Source organism: Echeneis naucrates, chromosome 21, assembly GCF_900963305.1.
Source record: "Echeneis naucrates chromosome 21, fEcheNa1.1, whole genome shotgun sequence".
NCBI classification, from domain to species: Eukaryota; Metazoa; Chordata; class Actinopteri; order Carangiformes; family Echeneidae; genus Echeneis; species Echeneis naucrates.
Window position 1 is genome coordinate 20952399 of NC_042531.1, and position 21168 is coordinate 20973566.

The 21168-nt window shown below is 39.0% G+C and overlaps 2 protein-coding genes across 11 annotated transcripts; both read right to left on the bottom strand.

Annotated features, from left to right (window-relative positions):
- Positions 1-2566: 2566 nt before the first annotated feature.
- klhdc3l (kelch domain containing 3-like) lies at positions 2567-15429 on the bottom strand. Of its 10 annotated transcripts, none has more exons than XM_029530978.1 (8): positions 10745-10762; positions 10071-10153; positions 9829-9965; positions 9591-9726; positions 8132-8173; positions 7119-7239; positions 5702-5879; positions 2567-4387 (listed from the first exon to the last, which is right to left on the bottom strand). In XM_029530978.1, exons 3-8 carry the CDS (start codon positions 9876-9878, stop codon positions 3781-3783), a joined length of 1134 nt encoding a protein of 377 aa, XP_029386838.1. In that variant the 5' UTR covers positions 9879-9965; positions 10071-10153; positions 10745-10762; the 3' UTR covers positions 2567-3780. The 10 variants fall into 10 exon arrangements, with proteins under 10 accessions (XP_029386838.1, XP_029386837.1, XP_029386835.1 ...); XM_029530972.1 differs by lacking the exon at positions 10071-10153 and adding an exon at positions 14799-15060 and having other exon boundaries at positions 2570-4387; positions 8132-8178; positions 9591-9669; positions 9829-9911; positions 10745-10928; XM_029530971.1 differs by lacking the exon at positions 10071-10153 and adding an exon at positions 15389-15429 and having other exon boundaries at positions 2571-4387; positions 8132-8178; positions 9591-9669; positions 9829-9911; positions 10745-10928.
- Positions 15430-17762: 2333 nt separating this feature from the next.
- On the bottom strand, positions 17763-20933 carry slc10a2 (solute carrier family 10 member 2). Its single transcript, XM_029530982.1, has 6 exons — positions 20536-20933; positions 19819-19937; positions 19545-19633; positions 19269-19444; positions 19016-19173; positions 17763-17956 (listed from the first exon to the last, which is right to left on the bottom strand). Exons 1-6 carry the CDS (start codon positions 20931-20933, stop codon positions 17763-17765), a joined length of 1134 nt encoding a protein of 377 aa, XP_029386842.1.
- Positions 20934-21168: the final 235 nt, after the last annotated feature.

Below are 21168 nucleotides of genomic sequence, written 5' to 3' on the forward strand. Positions count from 1 at the left end.
TCCAGCTCTGCCATACTGCATTCGGTCGATTTGCGGTGTAATAAGGCCATCCTTTATTTTTTCTAAAGAAATATAGCTCCGGAGTACGAGTTACTCCCTTTAGGACGGTTTCTTCCGACTGATTTCTTCTTGACGCCTCCTCGGCGTTTGTTTTACCGTAGCTCCGCCCGAAACAACGCGCTCCCCAGGAGGTCTCCTCCTAGGTCTTCTGTGTTATTTAATGCTCTACACTCAAATAGACTGTCAAATTTTCAACTTGCATAAGCATGGCTTATTTTATTTTATTTAGTTATATTTTTTGTTGAAGGGAGATGTAATGTTTTTATGATGTTCCATGTACCAATGTTTTTTTAATGTGAAATACTAGCACCAGTGGTGGAATGTAGCACGAGTACATGTTACCAGGGAGCTACAGAGTTGCAACGAAGGTGTCCGGTTAGTCATTTGGGATAGATTATAAACACATCGTGAGTAGTCTATCACAACACCGTGTGGAGCAAATATCGCTGGGAAAAACACCACCAACTTGAAGCGACATTTACAGATGACTCATTCAGAAATACATGCGAAGGTAAGCATACACGCTTAGGTTATTTTATCAGAGAAATAGTGATGGGCATATGATACCGAGGCTTTGGCGCTTGTGTCACTCTTCCTGAAGCGGAGTGATTCGAAACACCGTGTGGAGGGTTGTATCAAAACAGCAGTGTCACATTACTGATGACGTTAGAAGCTTCGAACTGCATAGCTGTTTCGCTTCGTGCTTCATTGCTTCAAAATGTTTCAAAGCTTTTCATTGGCTCATAGTCTTTCAGTGTGTGTCATTGGCTCATGGCATTTCAATGCCTTCTGAGTCAATGACAGCTTGACAGGTTTGACAGATTTGAGTGGTTTGGTGCCATACCAGCTATATAAGATGCATCATTATGCTTCAAAATGGGGTTGTGAGGACATAGAGATTTGGAGAGTGAAAGTATTTTGGCAAGCTTCATGATGAGTACCACCAATAAGCGATGTTCAAAACTTTGGGATCATTGTGATCTCACACCACCAAATAAGGTATAATGCAGTTTATGGCATACATTTCATGTTTCCATAATTTAATTGTATTTTTAATTGTTAAATGAGTCTCAAAATGACTTGTAGGTAATTGCTTTTTGGTGAGGTGTTTGCTCTGCACACAAGAGTTGTCTTACAGCAACAAAACATCATCTATGCTGAGACACTTGCGTGCGAAGCATGATGACAATCATACCTAGCAAACCAGTGACCCTGTCATCACTGGAAATCCTGACAGTAAGCAAAATATATACACACATATATGTCTGTTTGTGTCACTGAAGTCTTGAAGCTTTGAATCTTTTTCGGCACAATTGTTAGGAAAGCCTCAGTGTTTCATGAGGCTTCACTTGCCCACCACTACTTCAACACATCCACAAAGTAGTTTTCCTACCAGTTGCGTCTTCTAATTGATCGGGAGCTGTGGTCATGACTTCTTACCAGGAGCAGATGAGAGAGCTCACTGAGAAACAGCCAAACATTTCATGCCATGCCTTTTCACTGAGTGTGCAGGTGAATATGGTGCCCATTTGAGCACTTCCTGAGAGTTTTGGTTCCACCAACACGTTTGTGTGTGGTTGCCCTCTGCAGGTTTGGAGTGCATCATGTGCATGTGCTTGGTATTTGACACAACACTACGTTTGATGAAAACCATCGCCATTTCCTGGAAGAACCCAATGACAGTGCTCTGAATAAATGCTATCACGACCCCATACATAAACACCATGATGATGACACTTTTGAAGCCTCTGATACCCTGAATGAATGCCATCCAATCGTCATCCAATGTAAACCATCACCTTTCCACAATGAACCTGATGTCTTTGCCCTGGATCATGATCTCCTGAATACACAGAATTGCTGTCAAATATTGTTCAGTTAACAATAGACGTAGACATGTCAATGCTCAGGGTATTTAACAGGGTTTCAAAGTCTTTTCGGGACCTTGCAGCTTCTTTTTTCCCTCAAATTTACATTAGAGAATCTTTAGCTGATAGCCTTCTGCCAGAACATGATGCTGATAATGTCATGAGTATTATGAAGCTATACAAATTATCTGGGTGTTTGAGTGGTCTCTCACTGAGACTCAAGGAGCTATTTGGGAAAAATAGCAGTTGGATGAGTGCCTGGGTTGTTTTGAGGCACACGGGCTTTGAAACTTCGCTGTCAAGGACTGTTTTTGGAAGAAATAGCACATCATTGTGTCAAGAGAGACAGACAGACTGGAAGTGTCTGTACATAGGTCATTCTGATTACCTTTTATTTTGCATAAATACTGTTTTTTTTAATTAAATTTAATTAATGTTGGGAGAAGGTTGTTCTACTGTTACTACCAGCAAAATTTGTTTTGATCATGTCCAAAGAAAAAAAAAAAAAAAATATATATATATATATACTGGAAATATTTAAACGATTTTGTTAAGAGAGCTTTATTTTTTGATTACATAAACATGATTGGTGATATTTCTTTTTGGTGTGAAAGATTATTTAGACTGTTTTTCAGTTGGTTTGGTTTTGAAGGTAATTTATTTACATCTACCATAGGAAAGTACATCATTATTGGATTAAAGAAGCTGGAGTTGGAATAAAGTTTTTTCCCATATGTTCCATATTTGTTTTTGTCTTTGTCTGCTTTCTATCATGTATAATATTGCATAAATCTGTTCTTTGTCAATACTTTTCCACATGTTGCCTTTCAATTGTCTTCCATCAGAAGAGTAGGCTATGGAGTACAACAACAAATGTTCCCCAAAACCAAAGCCAAAATATTTAAATATCCCCCTAGTGGCTGTCTGTTGTACATGCATACATTCTGCCAGGGCTCTAAATTAGTTACACTGGCCAACTGGGTAGTTTGGCAGGTGATGAATGATGCAAATTCTATCATAATGCTAGCCCAATTTAGGAAACTAAATGTTTAATTTTAATTGTCAAACCTATTATTAATACTACAGATAAATTACAAAAATTGTTTATTACACAATGCACCAAATGTTTGTTTTCATTATAATTTTTTTTTAAAGAACAGCAGCATGCAATATCTCATCTATGGAATTAAGTTTTTTTTCTGTTCCATATTTGCTTTTGTCTACTTTCTACCACCTATAATATTTGCATAACATAATCCATATTGCATGTCTGTGTTCATGCCACTAATGCTCATATTATATTTGATTTAGACTTGACCAATGAAACATCCTCCTAGTTTTTGAAATGAATTATTATTTATAATAATACATAAATATAATATAAATATATATACATATAAATAAATTATAAAAATAAATGTAATAACTGATTCAATATGTAACAACGTATTACAAAATGCAGAAGATTATTACATAAGGTGAAAATTTATTCCAGACACATGCATTAACAGTAATACTGATACACTACCCAGTATGGCCACTGAGTGGCGCTGTAAGGAGATGACAGCATATTCAAACTGCATAGAGAAGAGGAAGAAGAGATCTGGATGACATGTCAAGTCAGGTATACCTGGATGTACCCCGCTACTAAAAGTTCAGTTAAGTTACCAAACTGTTCGTCTGGCTCCCCACATTGACTCACCTACACCAGAGGTTTGTTATTCAAAAGACTTAGCATAAATCAGAATTTGCTGTGAAAATTAACACTGCTTTTCAATGAGCAGTACTCATAAAGCAGACTGATTTCTGACTTCTGTAATCATCTTGCAGGAGAAACTCTCAGATGATGCTATTAGTCAGATAGTGTCATCTGCCACAGTGATAACGGGCTGTGAATGGAGCAGGGTCTCCCTCCGAGGACCAGCAGCAGATCAGGCTGGTGCTGGACAATGTTGCCATCACTCTCATCCAGCAGGTCTTCCTCTGTGGTGTTCCACTGTTTTCTAAAAGCTTTGTTCTCAAAGGTCAAATTGTTTCCTATTGCCCGTTCTATGCCATTACTAAAATCTGAGGACTTTGTTGAGCCTTTGCCGCCATTGCTCTTGTCCAGACTCAAGGTCTGCAGCTCTATAGCTACCTCTGAGCCGAGAAATGTCAGGGGGGCAGGGAAACACCTGTTCTTAAAAGGCCTGAGTTTGTCATCCAGCCTGGGTTGGAGTCCTGAGCATGAATACAAGCTGCCGACACTGTATCTGGGGCCCAGTCCGGTGCAGCAGTGGTGAATCTTGTCTGGGGGCTTGGAGCCTGGGAGTGTGGCCAATTGCTGCCATGTTTGAGTGGCAAAGCTGTACCTCCACAGGCAGTTGTTTGGAGAGTTCTGACTCTCACCTCCTCCAAAAAGCAACATACTGTCCTTGTAAGCCACAGCTGAGTGGCCCATCAGTTTAGAGGGGCCGGACCTGAGGAAAAACAACAGAGGAGATGTTGGCAGGAAGGAACTTGCAGAACAGAGTTTATTAATATTCATGAACTTTTTCTCTTTTCATGTGGGTTATTGCAAACTGGAAAATGGAAATCAGAGTATACACAGAAGAAACAGCTGATCATAATAAAATTCTTTGCATCACTTTGTGATGCTTCACACGGATCCAGATCCGCAATCCAGAAAGTAATTCCATCTCACAATACAATTCTCATATTTTTTTTATTCTAATTCTATTGTACTAGATATAAACATGGGTGAACTGCTAAGAAAGGCAAACTGGCCCTTTTCCATTGGCTATAATTTTTATATCAATGATTACAGTAGTTACGATGAGCAATAGCACTGATGCTTAAACTGGTCCTTGTTTTCCAACTTTCCATCAGTCATATCTGATTCAGCTCAGATGGCAATGACTACGATGCTGCAGCTGTGCACTGCAGGGATTCATCTTACCAAAAAGCAATTACAAATGACAATAATTTTTTTCCTAACAGCTTACATACACAACAAGGATGCAGGACACACACAGGCACTTTTGTGGCCTGTGTCCACCCTTCATTTTTACTAACAGCTAAAGTTACACAATTCTACTGACCGATTCTATTTTGCTGTTCAACAACCATAGCCTGGACAGGACGTTGTGCTGGGCAGTCATGGGCAAATTTTGTTTTACAGTAGCTATAACATTAACCATTATCAAAATGTATGCAGGTTACTAAAGAAAGTCACCAATCAGATACTGCTGCATTTAAATAATTAAATAATTTAATTTAATAAATCATTAAATTAAGTAGTATCTTATTGTTGTCTCGCAGCGGGATTGGATTGGTAATTGTTAGAGACTGATACACAGATTCAAGTTTAAATGCTGCACTGATACATTTCAGATGGGAAACGATCTGAAATCAAAATAAGCAGCATCACCTAGAGCTGTCAGTTAAACTGCTACACACACAGGATGTAATCCTGGGACAGGAGCCAAGGTATGTCCTGAAAGTGTTTAAAAGTGTATTGTATGTTGATGACAATTTCATATACAAGGACACAAAACGAACACAATGTTAGGATGCGGCTCGGGCTTATTTCTTATCTGTATCATGGGAGACAACTTCAAAATAAGGTTAGTCAGGATAATTAACAATCCAGAAAGGACTTAGAGGTGTATCTGTGTATGTCTTAAGGATAATTCATTGCTCACATTAAAAGAGGCTTTTTGGCTTTGGATACTCTGACTTCCTTTGGTAGAGAAGTGTATAATTTCAGAGTAGGCATTCTCTTCATTGCTCACTTGGTTCTCAGAAGAGTCCACATGTCGTTGGTGGAATTCCACTGCCAGAAGTCTCTCTGCTCTCGCAAGCCTTTCAAACCCCCAAACAGGTACATGTAGTCCTGGTAGACCATGGCTGAGTGACTGTGTCTGGGGCCTGGGCCTGATGAACCAGTCAGCAAGGACCAAGCCATGGTATCTGTCATTGACACAAACAAAACCAAATATGGAGTAAGGTCATACTGGAGCTTTCTCCATATGGTCTTCACACTAGAGTCCAATAACTATAAAAGGCTGCCCCACCCCACAAGGCCCCAAACTCTGTTATAAAGCAAAGCTATGTGGATGCTGCATTGGTGCTGATTGAGGTGTTTCCAGTTTCTGCAGGCTTTTTACCTTGAATTGATTTCCTGCAAATTTCTGAAGGATGTAAGGCCCAGTCAGCAGCTCTGCTGGAGTTGCTGCTTACCTCTGTACCTCATGCTTATTGTGAATTTGTTTGAGGTACTCTCAAAGCATCTCAGTGCATACTGGTCTGGTCTATGGGACCATGATGATTAAACCAGCTCTTGAATCCTCTCAGAGCAGGTTGGTCCCTCTGTTGTCAGGAAGCTTTTGCATAATCTCCCCAAACCCCTACCATGCGTATAATCAATAGATGTACAACCTAATGCTTATACCAAGGCCTCTAGTGGGCTGAAACTTCAATAAAGTGCCTCATTGGTTACCTGGGATAAAACCTTCTGAATGAGTGAATGAGTGAATTTTAATCTAAATATAATGTACTTGTTGTGATTGTTGGGGATGAGGTAAGGTATTAAAGATCCTGATTTGCAAATCAAAGTTAAAAGAAATTGCTGCAATTTTCATAAGGAACAGGTGCAGTCTTTGTTTTCAGTAACAGAACAGATACATTTTTTCATTTTAGTTTAGAAAGTTAGTTCTAAAACGAGTATTCTTTTTTCAATTTAGCAACATCCACTCTTATTATCACTCTCCTATTGATTGTGATATTAACCCTCCTTTCGATTAAATATATTTGCATTGCCAATTCCAGCTGGTTTTAATTGCTTCCTTTTTCCCAAACAATCGCCTCGCAGTCCATAAAAGTGAAGTTGTTAACACCTGGGTTGAGGTTAAAGGTTCTGTCTTTTTTTGAGGCTGAAACATAACAACAAATAATTGTGCACCTTCTTAGTGACAAGCAACATTTCCTGCTATGTTACCTCCACCTGTTTTCATCCAAACACAATGTGACATGGTGGCCTTTAGTCAATCACTTGTAAGCTGTTTAAATCAATCACATCATCAAAACTTTCTCTCTCATGGAGATGTTCTCAACCTCCTAATCAAATTAAAATACTGATTCTATTAAGATTAAAAGCCATGTAAAGAGTGACGCTTATCCATGTGAAAATATAAACTGTGCTAAACTCACCAAAATCCAAACTCCAGAATTCCTGTGAGGATCCTCTTATGTCGACTAAGCCTCCATACAACAGCATGGCAGAGCCAAGCACAACACCACTGTGTCCTTTTCTGTTGGTTGGCATTTGGGTCTGACACACATAAAATGCAAACATACATCCGTAAGAGCTGGCAGAGTATTTACTAACTGAAGCAACTTGTAACACTGACTTGGAATGTATTTCTCTTCCTTAGGCTCGGTGGATGCTACCTTGATTTGGACAGATGCCCATGGGGTTGATCTATCATGCTGCCATGGTGTTTGAGACACCTGGGAGTGGAGATGTTTCTAACTGCTTGAAGAAAACATTTTACCTAATCCAAATTGACTCTGAGACACTCTGGACATCCTCAGAGCTTAATTTTGTCTTCATCTGTGACATTTACCAACTGCTTCTAAATGCTGTAAAGTCTAGAATATTTTCTTCACAAAGAGAATATCTTTGTGATGCACTGTACAACCTAGTGATGCAAGTGAGTTACTGTTTTGTTATTTACGCTTGCTTCTGTCTATCATGTCTCACCTTCAGTTAATGACACAAACAGGACAGCAGGTTTGAGACTCACCTCATAAAAATCTAATTACCCGATGCTTGATTACTTTATAACTTGACAGCTATCATGAAAGTTTCCACAGTCAAGTAAAACCATATCCAGTTTGCAATGAATGATATCAAACACTAAAGCTGTGTGCCAGTTAAGGGATATAAAGGCAAAAAACACAGATAGAGAGTAAGACGATTGCACTCTTAAATCTAAGTATTTGGTTTTAGTTAATGAGCCTGTTAAAACAAATGCTTTAGTCAAAAAGGTTACATGTTGTCAAGGTTGTGACCTTTGTAGACTGCATCCTCCAAAGGATGATGCCCCAAAACTGGGACACAGCTGTAAGTGTAATATGGATGTTTGGAATGATACTTGGAAAGGAAAGGAGACAGGAGTGAAATCAGTGTCAGACGCTGTGTTTTGAGAGGTGCTCTGTACCTCAAGGGAGCTTTTCTTTCCCTGCCAATTCACCCACTTCTGCTGTGCTGAAAAACAGCAAAGACAAAAAGAAAAGAAAAGAAAAGTAGAAATGGGGTCACAAATGAAGCCAAAGATTAATAAAATAAATAACTTAAGTAATATAAAGTCATACAGACTACTGCTTAGATGTGAGGACAGTTTGCTTGGACACAGGAAGGTGCTGAGTTGCAAAAACAAAAACAAACATACAAAAAAACAACTAAAGGTTTTAATACTTTATGTTTAAAAATAAACAGGTACACACACAAAGTCAGATGATAAATTAAAAAAAAAAAAAGCATGATGAAACAGGAAGGCAACATTCCCATCCAAAGCAAAGGGGGGGGGGGGGGGGGGGGGCTTCAGGGTTGTGTAGTATAAATGATGTGAATCTGAACATCAACATGACTTCACCCATCAGTTTGTGAGGTGGAGTGACAACAACATGTGAGGTGTCAAAACTTGCAGGTCCTCTGCAGTCCACTAGCTGGCTCCAACAAAGAGTTAGTCCCTAAAGATTCCCATATACATATGTCCAACAATAACAGAAATAAACTTTTTTACATTTGCATTATATATATATATATATATATATATATATATATATATATATATATATATATATATATATATATATATATATGAGTTCCTCATTCATTACAACTGTAAGGGGGTTAACCCTAATCTTTATATAATTCACCTATTTAAAATGTTATAAAGGCTTTAGTTCTGCATATCACAGGGTTTTCCGTTAGTGACATGTAAGTCAGCTGAAGCATGCTGTAAACCACTGTGCAAATTCTTGCCTATGTATGAACGTTTTGTCCTGAGTTCTGCAGTTGAGTTCAGGCACTGACAGGAAGATAATTACGTAACTGCCTACTCTGAGATGATAAACTGTTCTTTAGAAACCTTTGGATGGCGTCAAGGAAGACACATTCACCTTCATTTACACTCTGTGGTGCTGTCAAATGGTAAAAAGTTAGATTGGAAGAGATACATTGAAACTGATGGAATCAACTAAAACATAACACACTTGATTGTATTTTAGTGTACATTTGTTATACCAGGTTTAAGTTATGTTAACCTTATCCCATTGATTGAAGCTAAGATAGATACTGGGTGAATTATCGTGTTAGCTATAATAATGAATACAAGCAATAAAACTAATAATAAAAATCTCAAACTTTTACTTAACCAGTATTTGACATTTACTTTTTGCTCAAGCTTTTCTTCAGTTCTAACATTAAATAAAAGTTATTTCAGATACAAGTGCACTCTAGAGGACAAGTTTCAACAGAACATGAAAGTTTTCACAGATTTCCCAAACAACTGTGGATTAGTGAGGCAGAAATCAACATGAAACAACAAGTTCTGTCTGTCAGGCCTGAAGATCGACTGTCAGTATAAACTGTACCATGTGTGTAGTCAGACTCACCAACGTCAAACACCCAGAGGGCACATCTGCACTTAGTGTACGCAGAATCCAACATGCCTCCAAACACATACAGAAAACCCTGGAAAAGTCAAAGCTGTTAACCACATTCTTCACACACTCGGGGTGAGGGTGAGATCTGTCGGCATAAGATAACTCATGTTTGTCATACTATCTTAAAGTTACAAAATAAATCATCAACAAATAACCAACACATCAACAAATCTAAATGGGTTTGTACCTCATGAGCCACCATAGAATGTTCCTCAAGCTCTTCAGGTGCAGCTTCATTGGTACAGGTCAACTCAGTCCACTCGTTGCGCACTAAGACATGGCACAATTACCTGACTGATGGAATCGCACAAGGCAATATTTTCTCTGTATATAATGTATCATGTACATCAATCAGACATCAAACACTCTGATGACAGAAATGTGAAGCGATGACATCAAAAAATTTTCAAGTGTGAGGATGTGAACCACCTCAACGAGGACCAAACTGTGATTTCACTGTGTCTCTGGGTCAGAGCATCTCCAACACTGCAGCTCTTTGGGATGATTATAACCTACAGTGGTCAGGACAATCAAAAGTTGTTGTAGTTTAAGGGTTAAATTAAATTGTCTTTTACATCATATGGATGGTCAGGCTGTGTGTACCTCTTCCCAGGGGTGGAGGGAATAGTTGGTGGAGGCAGTGTAATGCTTTGAAAACTGGTCCTTTCATACATAGGACCAACATAAAATGGTGCAGACCAAATCCATAATATCCATAATCTCCCTAATATTAATAGCCTCTTTCAGCAGGATAATGCTCCCTGGCACACTGCAACAGTTCCAGAATGGTTTGAGGAACAAAAGCCAGTTCAAGGTGTTGAAGGGACTCTGCCCCAAATTCACCAGATATCAGTCCAATCCACTATCTGTGAGATTTTGTCCTATATCACTACTTCCAAGACTTACAAGATCTGCAGCTAAATATCTTTGTACCAAATACCACAGCTTGCCTTCAGAGGTCTGGGTCTTGCTGCAAAAAGGGAACCTAGAGTATCAGGCAGGTGGTTATAATATTATGGCTGGTTGGTGTACAGTCCATACGAATTATGTTGCTTTGAATGTCACAAAATGAACTGAGTAAATGTCATGTATCTGTCTCTCACCTACACTGTACCTCCAGAAATCCCTCAAGCAACCACTGCCTCTGCCTCCCAGGATGTAGACACTTCCATCACAGCTGCAGCAGGCATGCTTGTAGCGGTCACATGGGGATTGACTGCTCTGGGGGAGCTGAGTCCATAGACAGGGACCACTTTGACTCATCCTCTGCTCCTACTGGACCATGTTCTAAAAGAAGCATCATGAGAGTGTCTAGAAATGCTTCAGACATAGTACATAGTATACCTATCAACCCCTAAAATTGTTATTTTTTCTGTTCTAGTCACATCAGGGTCTTGGAGACTAAAAAAGAGAAATAAAGCATTATACAGTGTGCAAACCACCTCAGATGACTGACGATGACTGCTTGACATTGTAGCGCCAAAGCAACCAAACAGCATGTTATCCTTCCACCTCTGATGATACCTGAGATCTTCCAACTCTGGCACCACAGGTATTAGGAATAATGAGTCACTATGTTGGAAGGACAGCGATAGTTGTTATGGTTATGTTCAGCTGGGACTTTCTGACTCACAGACACCTCAGTGGTGCTATAGGACTGTGTATCAAGGGACAAACACACTGCTGAAGATAGGCTGAGCTTTGGCTCTGAGGAGAAACTCTCTTGATAAAAATCTTTGCTATCTAAGAGATGGCAAAGATTATAAAACATATCACGTTGTTATTTTTTTTGTTTTTAATAGATCAGTTGGATGAAAGTATCCACTATGAACATCCTGGTAAGTAAGCAAGAAGGAAAAGTTAGTAAGTTAATGACTAAAATTACTATGTAAGTTAGTAAATAAAATACGTAATTAAATGAGTGAGTAATGAAGTAAGGAAATAAGTAAATAAGTGAGTGGTAAATAAGTATATAAGCAACTTCCTGGAGCAAATTAAGAACTGAGACTGTTATTTGATCCAGGGCGGTGTCAAGGTGCCATGGCACATACACACAGTGCTGTGAAAAAGTATTTAACCCCTTCCTGATTTCTTTCTTTTTTGCATGTGTGCCAACGGTTTCAGATCATTAAACTAATTTAAATATCGAACAAAGATAATCCAAGTAAACATGCACATGTGCAAATGCAGTTTTTCTGTGATGATTTTATTTAAGAGAAAAATACTATCCAAACCTACATGATCCTGTGTGAAAAAGTAATTGCCCCCCTTGCTAAATGATGAGGTAAAAGAGATTTAGAGTCGGACTAACGCAATAATTATATTTTTTTAGGTGTCATGCAAACGTAATGAGTTAATTGGGTGTGATGTAAGACTTTGCCAGACACAGCTTCATTTGGTTTACAAAAAACCATGACGGCAACTGCAAAAACACAAACAGAAGCTAAAAAAAACTAATGGGTGGCATCAAGAAGGGTTGACACTTGATACCACATGTAACAAATATAATATGCTCCGTATGCTGCAATTAATGATTAATTTCAATTACTTTTAATGTGTGTACCCATGTGATGAAATTATGTTTTGTCCTCTCGTTTTATTTACTTAAACTTTGACCCTTGAACCATTTTCATGCCATTTTTCTTTCCTCCTGACTCATGTAAAGGAATGTCAATGCATTCCTAAGACACCACCACACACTTAACCTCTGTGCAGGTCATGAGCAAACGGCAAAAGGTGAGTCTGCTCAGTGCTAACACCATCCAAGAACACTTTGCCATGAATAGTGTGCATCATGCCGTTTTATTTCTTTGGTTTATGACCATTAAAAAGTGGTCACCGTTTCCAAGTATCTTCAGTTAGTTGAGTTAGATTCTCCATAGAGAATGAATTGGTTTAGTGCTGCTTTTATAAGCTCTGCCAGTACTGTAAAATACCAAAGGCAGATTCATCCAAGTTTACACAGCTGCAAGAAAGTTAATGCAATCATATACTTAGAAACGTAATGACTCACTTTAAGAGAGGCAACCTTTTGCAATATTAATGATGACACAGGTTAATAATGACAGTAATTTTCCATCCTGCAGTATCTATGACAGAAGAAGGTACATTGAGCTTTTCCACAGATCATGAAGTTCACCTCTCCCTTCACCATGGCAACCTCTTGGCTTCAACTACATCTTATCTTACAGTCACATGAGCCAACAGCTCTGAGGTCATGACACATCTGACTGTACTTTGTTGACACACCTGATTGTCTTGTGTGTGAAGAGCAAATTTGCCTTGTTAGTTGTATACATAAAAATGTGTCAATTCACTCAGAGGGATGGGATTTACCAATGCAGGCAATAAAACAAACAATAAAAGGAAATGTTTGACTGTACAGAAGAAAACTCAAACTTATCACAGTTAATATATACGGACATAATAAAGGATTACTAAACACTAGAATGAAAATATAACACATCATCTGAGTAGCTATGCTATGCTGAGTAGCTATTTAAGGATGTATGGTGAGGTCTGAAAATCTGAGACCCCTTGTTATTCAAATGAATGGAGGAGTGCTCTTGTTTTACAATGCATGAGGCAGTTTGAAATTCTAAAGGAAATGACTCTTTTAAGTAAATCTGTTAAGAGTTTGCATGTTCTCCCCGTGTTTGTGTGGGTTTCCTCCAGGTACTCTAGTTTCCTCCCATCGTCTAAAGATGCATGTCTAGGTTAACTGGTGACTCTAAATTGACCGGAGGTGTGTCTTTGTGTGTTGGCCCTGTTATGGACTGGCGACCTGTCCAGAGTGTACCCCACCCAATGCCTAATGTGAGATGGGATTGGTTCCAGCAGCCCTGCGACCCAGAAACGGAAAAAGCAGTAGAAGGTGGATGGATGGATGAATGGATAATCCAAATTTTAAAATCTGCCCCACTTTATTGGGTTATGGGGTAAGAGCTTGATTCGTAACAGAAGCTCATCCCTAGTTCATGTCTAAGTACCTCAGAGAATATATTCAGTGTAAATATTGTACCTGTACCTCAGAAAATTGGAATAAACCAGGTGAGAAATGTGAAGTTTCCATCCTGGCCTGTGTCTTTCCCCCATTTGACTGAGGATAACACTATGCTAACAATGACTCCAGGCACACAGATTCCATTGATGCCCTTCAGCCACTCATTGACATTTACCAAATGTGATAGAATTTTAGCAATTTGTAAAGACTCCACAATGGTCCCAAAGTGTCCCAAATGGGTTACTTTCCATTTCCAATGGAAACAATAATTTTGACACTAAAACAACTATATTTAAAACAAATATATCTATAGTAATAACTAAATTCACAATTATAAAAACTCCACTAAACACACTTTCTAACTTGCACATCCTATGCACACACCCTGCCCACACTACATGCACCATCACCTTACTTCTGCTACTTGCAATAGCCTCCGGAAGTAAGGATCTTTACACAGGGATTTGACCTCAACTGGCTGATGTAGTTTTGAGATTGTTTGGTATCATTCAATTCAGTAGCTTTTCCCCTTTCATAAGACTACAAAACATGGCTGTGTCACAGTTGGATTTACAACCATTTAAAGCATTTTTTTCTCCTCCGCTCTGTTTTCAATGTCAAGTTTCATTTCTAAACATAAACATTCACACTAAAATACACTTTTGGTCTTGTTTCGTGGACGTTAGGATCTAAAGTGAATTCAGTGAATTCAATATTCCCTAACCCTGTAGTTAATTTATGTTATGATATTAACATAATGCGTGTCCAACGCACAAAAGATATTTCTGATGATCTTGAAATATCATGTGGTGATTTGATGGCTCTTTTTAAATAATTCTATGAAGATTTTTGTTTCTCGAGAAAAGAAAATATGTATGTATGTAGGCTCATACATACATACAGCTCTGTATGTAAAACGCCTTTAAGTGACTTTGAGATTTGGCGCTAAATAAATAACATTTGATTTCATCTGAATAAAATATTAAAATGTGATTGCACTAGACTTTTATGTGACCATTATGTGACCAATAAACCATTTTTAAAAGATGTTGATGCACAGACTGACCCAAAAACGCTGTAAATGCAAAGTCAGAACACAAACATGGGACTAATGTGCCTCTTAGTTACTTTTACAGATTACTAACGCCACTTACGTCGACTGCTTCCTTCCCCCCAACCGTAGAATCAAGGATAAGATGCGTCCTTCTCTCACTAACTTATCAAAAGTGAGCTGGGCTGAATCTCGGTAAAGAAATGTGTGTTGCTGTTCATTTGTTACGGATCGTTAGCTAGCTGAAGCCATTGCTACCGTTCCTCAACTCCTCCTGGGCGTCATGACGACCGCTGGAGAGGAAGGAAGTCTGGGAGCACCGCGGCCCGTTACTCTGCTTCACTTTCAGGATCCGCGCGTGTGACATTTACGGCGTTAACGTCATCAAACTGGCATAGTTGAAGGAAATATTGCTCTAAACTTTACATTTGTCACTTACATGCCTTTTCCTAAACGGTGGCTCAAATCACTTTCGGCAATGGAAGCTTTTACGGTGAAGTTGAAGAAGAGGAAATGATAACTTTTTTTCAGAGCTACTTTTATCTGTTGTAACGTTATTCTATGTAAATAAGAGAAAGAACAAAAACAAAACAAACAAACAAAAAAGCACAAGGAGTGTCAGTTATGGGTTTTTCGGAAAATCTAACAGAATGTGTGATTAAACTTAATGTTGTAAAATATGTTGCCACTTACCGAAGACACTCTGCTCCTCCTCGCCTGTAAGTAGCTTGTGGTGCATTCAGGGGCACTTCGTATTTCCTCACCCTTTAATTGGGAAGTAGCGAGAACTTTGGAACTTGTTGCATAATGAAGTGCTTTGGCTCAGCTTGACCCCTAATATTAAGTAAGTATTATTTTAAGTTCTTTTTTGAAACTTTTCAAGGGCAAATACAGCATGTTTTACTGATTTCATTTGGCTGTCTTAGTATTCTCTGCTCCTGCCAAGGCCCCCACCTATCTGCAGAATACCCCTCATGATCCAGAGATCTGTTCCTATAGCTCTGCTGTGTCCTTGACCACACTTCACACAGCTGTAGCATTGCAGCCATTTTACTCCGCAGTCCCTAGGTTTCTCACTTTATAATTCCTTTTTGCTGTTCCTGCTTTTCTTCTCTTCTTTTTTTATTGATAAAATGAATAAAGGTTTCATGAAGGTGAAGCTGTAGTAGCCAACCTATTTGTAAAAATGTAATTATTTTAAACTGTATTAATAAACAACAAATTTGTGTGCACATATATATGTGTATATATGACAATAATAAATTCTTAGATCTTCTGTGTGGAATATGCATCAGCTTCCTGGTGAACTACTGACAAAACAGTTTTTGATTTTATTTCATTAGTTTTATCTATTAAACAGGGACATTTATTTTAAGTGGATGTTGCAAACATCTAACCAAATCATTTGCCTAGTGAGTCTTGTACACAAATGTTCAGGGTTTTATTTTTTTTTCCAATTTGTGATTATCTTCTACCTTGCTCCATGTGATTTATATCTTTTTAAACTTTTATTCAGTAAAAAAAGAAAGAAAGGAAGAATGTTTGACCTTTTGTAGGATAGCTATTTGAGGATATGTGGAAGAAAACTAATCAAAAAGTACACTATCTAGACGATGGTAATTGAGCCAACTTCATACATTCATCTTCTATAGCTTATCCCTTTCTGTGTCATTGGGCGTGTTGGAGCCAATCCCAGCTCACACTGTGTGAGGCCGGGTGCACCCTTGACAAGTCACCAGTCCATCACAGGGCCAACACACAGAGACAGACAGAGGCAAACAACCACTCACACTCACACTCAGACCTATGGACAATTTCGCTAACCCAACGGACAAGTTATTTAACCCAAACATGCATGTCGACATGAGTGTGGCAACAGGATGGGAACAGGAGTGTGTCAGACTCCTTCTTCACAGAGTAAAACTGTTTCAGCACAACAAGGCACCAGGAGCATTCACGCTGCCAGCTGATGAGCAGGACAGATAAAAAAAAAAAAAAGCAAAGTTGGAAGTGTTTTTTTTTTTTTTTACTTTGGTCACGGGCAGGGCTGAATTCCCACTATCTGCACCAGTAAGTGAAGGCAGCTTAATTGTACTCAAGAGGAAGAGGAGGAACTGTGAGGAAGGAAGGGTGTTAGTCTGTATGTTGTCCCTTCTCTTACACTTTGTGATCTGTAAATGTTAATATTTCATTTTATTACTTTGGAAGACAAAAAGCTGCATGTACTAGTGATTTTTCATGGGGGCACAAGGGTCACAAGTATTTCAATAGCGAAAATTGTCTCATAAAATCTGAAATGATTATGTTCTACTCATTACCACTATTACGTTAAGTTGAGGAGTAGAACATACTTAATTTTACAAATTAGTTTTGAGTTGATGCCTGCAAGTGCTCATATTCACATCAAAAATTCATTGTGACCCTTTTTTTATCTGACAACAAAAAAGTGCAACAGTAAAATATTTGACGTCCATTTTCCTGGAGCCTTACTCTCTTTTCTAACAACAGCAACAGAAGGATTAGTACAACAGTCAAGTTTTTATTAGGGACACAAATGCCAAAGTTAATCTGCCACAACCTGTGATTTAATCTGTTACTTGATAAAACAGAGAAGAAAAATAAAAAAGTTTAAATTTTGAATTTTTAAACATAAAAACATGTAAAATGGGCTTGACATCCCAGTGATTATAAAAGGGAACGGGAACATGTATTTGCAATTGGTTGTATTTCCATATATCAGCTTTATTATCCATACAAGTAATCTGCTTCAACCGTATTAAATATTCACTTTGAGTTATAAATAAAACGAAACATGGAAACAACAGGCTTGACAGGTAATGCATTGTAAAGTTGTCTTAAATAATTATATATGAATAAATTAATGAATAAATTAGGGGAAAGAACAATGCTGTGTATTTGGGGGCGCTCTGAGTGAAGGCCCACCAGGTCACGCCTCCAGCCTGCAGAGGGCAGCGTGTGCTCATAGTTGATGTGGCCTCACTGTCTCCAGTTGTATTGTACCATTGATGTTCATTCTGAGAGTCCAAAAGTCTCTGCATGATTGTAATCACAGCTGGGTGATCTTTTCATTGTTCTTCCCCTTTTCTCCGCTGTAGGCATTCTCGTCGAACTGAAAGGCAATGTTTTTCACTCCATGGTGTTTCTCTTTTTCTGTATTAGCCACACCTGCCTCCAGCGATGAAGCCTCACTGTCTGCATCAGCTGAACCACGACCGCATTTCCTCTTATATGCCTGGTAGCCTGCAAATTAAACCATATGGGTTCACATCACTCTTCAGTGCATCCATCCTGTCTCTGGAGATGCTTCTTTTCTCTGTCTTGTCTTGTTCTCTCTCTCTGTTTTTCTCCATGAAGATATTATTGGTTTATGTTCTATTCAGCACTATGCCCCATTTGGAGAATTAGTAATTACGGAACACCTTTTTTTTTTTTTTAACCCTCAGTTAATTCGTGGGTGTCTCATGGACAGATGTGTTCCAACAGTGTATATACATAGCACAGCTGACGGTACCATGACTTGAGCAAGAAAATCGTTAGCACGGTTTGTTTTCCTGTTAGTGAATGAATTTAGAACTTTTCAGCACTTTGGAAAAAGAAAGGGGAATATCATTCCAGCAGCATTGCACTTGAATTTTGGGTTGGGTTTCAACCATAACCTAGCAGTAATGACCGGTGACTAACAGCAGCATTATTGAAAGTATAAATTATAGCCTCTTATCAGACATCTTTTTGTCATTAACTTTGGTCACTGTCCTTGAACTTCTCCACCCGAGCAACACCACTACTACTTAGCTGCTTGTATCTTTTCCCTTTTAGTTTGAATAAATGCAATCAGTATATCAATATGGCAGGAATGAGAGGTGAATTGTAAGCTCTCTGGAGCTTTGCAGCTTTGTTACCACTAATAACATCTCACCTATTTTGACAATTTCTATCATATGACTATTTCTATATGTGCAGATGTTCTGCAGCAGTACATGCAGACCTTTAGACCATAATAAAAAAGGATCCACACTGAAAGTCTGTTACTTGTAAAAGTTGTGTAATGAATTTTCTTGCAATGACTCAGTGGAGAAAGAAATCTGATTTCACTGGAAACAGCAGGTCATTGTGAAAAGTCTTAAACTGTAGTGAAGCATGAGAGAGTTGATGCTTCTCAATGTTTGATATAAGGTATTTAAACTCAACAGGAATATAGGCGCTGCATGAGTTGGCCACCTACCGGTGTCTGGTTCTTTGCATTGAAACTAGCACTTTAATTTGATGCTGCCTCTGTATGTCAGCCGGTTAAACTCTTACCTCCAACAGATAAGACTGCCACCACCAGCTGGAAGATGCTGTAGATGAGGGGGAATGCAAACATGACTTCCAGTTCAGCAGGACTGAAGGACAGCTGGACAATGGTGCTGCATAACTGGGAGTTCTGGAAACCCGTCTCCAGTGCAATGGTTCGACACCTGGAAAAGGATGATGAGGAATGGGTTTCACAAATCATAAGATCTTCTGAAAATGCTAATTTTAAAAAAGACATCTCCCACAGAAGCCGTCCTACCTGTTCCAAGGTTGACCCACAAAGCGGGCCATTAGGAATCCAAGGCCGAAACCAACGAAAGGATAGATCGTACCAATGATCCATAGGGAAGGAGCGATGTTCCAGGAGGACTGATAGAGAACACCTCCAACCACAGCTGTGATGACAATGAGAGCAAAGCCCATAAAGGACCCCACCTGTGCAAAACAGACACATAATCAAAACCAATTTTAACAGTATCTGAGCAAGACTTTTAGTCTTTACATGGATGCTGAAAGTATGTAAAAGTATTCCTACCTTGAGGATCTTTTTGGCCAAATAGGGCCACCTGCGTTTCATATACATTCCCAGTGAGATTGGGACAAGAAGGGCTACAAGGGTGATACCTGTGGAAGCACATGTTTCACTTCATCACAATTCTTTTTTGTGGTTAAAGGATCATCATGTAGTACAGATACAGCAATTATACCACCAAATAAAACAATAAGCCAATTGTCAATATTTCTACTCACAATAAATTAATTTCTCAGAAAGTCTTAGTGTAATAATTAATCACAAGTTATCTACCTACCTATACTGTCATATGGGATCTGGATGGTGTTGGCAGAAGTCCAGATGGAGGTGTAAATGAGCAGGCAGAGAGGCATCATCCCCATGGCCAGGATAGAGGAGCAGGCTGTCATGCTGATACTGAAGATGCAAGAACATTATTGATCAAGCAACCCTGTTTACTTCTGCAAACCCAAAGCAACTTCTTCAGGTCAAGCTTGGTGCTCATGAGGGTCATCTGAGTTCCTAGAATTCCTAGTCATTAAGTGCAAGTATGTTACAGTGCTTTAAGAGGCACATGTGGTTCCTAACATTCATTCCTGTGATGAGTACACATATGTTTAATATTTCACATATCAATAACAATGAATCTGGGTTGTGTCAACAAGGACATACATTTTATCACAGCAGTTAGTCCCTGTTTTTTAATAATGGGATGTATTAATTTGTGCTTTAGTACAAGAAGTTAAGATATGCATCAATGAATTCATTGAAATGTGACATCAATTTAAACTAGCATGTTTGTCATGCTGTGAATGAATTGACACCTTACTCTGGACATGTGTGCTGAAAAACATCCATGTTCTGACCTGCCAGATTTTTTGTCCATTAATTATCCAGTGTGTTAAGCAGACAAGATTTTCTGAGTGGTTGACAGTGTTTAATTGTACAACATCCACTCATTAACTCAGACTAAAATATTGTGCTAAGTAGCCAATAATCCGATCTGGCTTCTTACCTGAGGTCCATGTCACCATCCAGCCAGTAGCAGATGATGTTGGAGCCGGAGCCTCCGGGACAGCAGCCCATGATGATGATGACGACAGCCTGAACAGGCAACACATTGAATGCCAGTGATAAAGCAAAGGCTGTGAAGGGCATGATGCCGAACTGGCAGAGGAAGCCAATAATGATACCCCAGGGCCTCCGGATGTGGCCCCACAGCTTTTCAGCATCCACTGTGCAGCCCATAGAGAACATGACCAGAGCAAGCATTGTGGTGAGAACAGTGCTCAACACCAAGCTTAGCGTTGCATTAAAGTCACTGACGGGCATGAGGCAGCTTGAGCCAGAGCAGACTGTGGCAAAGGAGTGGCAGCCAGTGGGAACCATTGTTGTTGCCTTGAGTGTGGACATGGTGGAGAGTTTGACAAAACAAGAGGCAAGAAATCAGTTGCTCCAAGTTTAGAGAGGAGGTTGGAGGAGGGTCTGTAGTCCCAGAGGCTTTCTCCTGGTTGTCTTCCTCCCAAGAAGATGATGGCCACAGTGAGAACTGTCTGTCTAACTCCTCTTTATGCACCAGTCAAAAAAATTGGGAGGGAAATCATGTGGGGAGAAAAGATCAAAAATTAACCAATACAAATTTTTTATG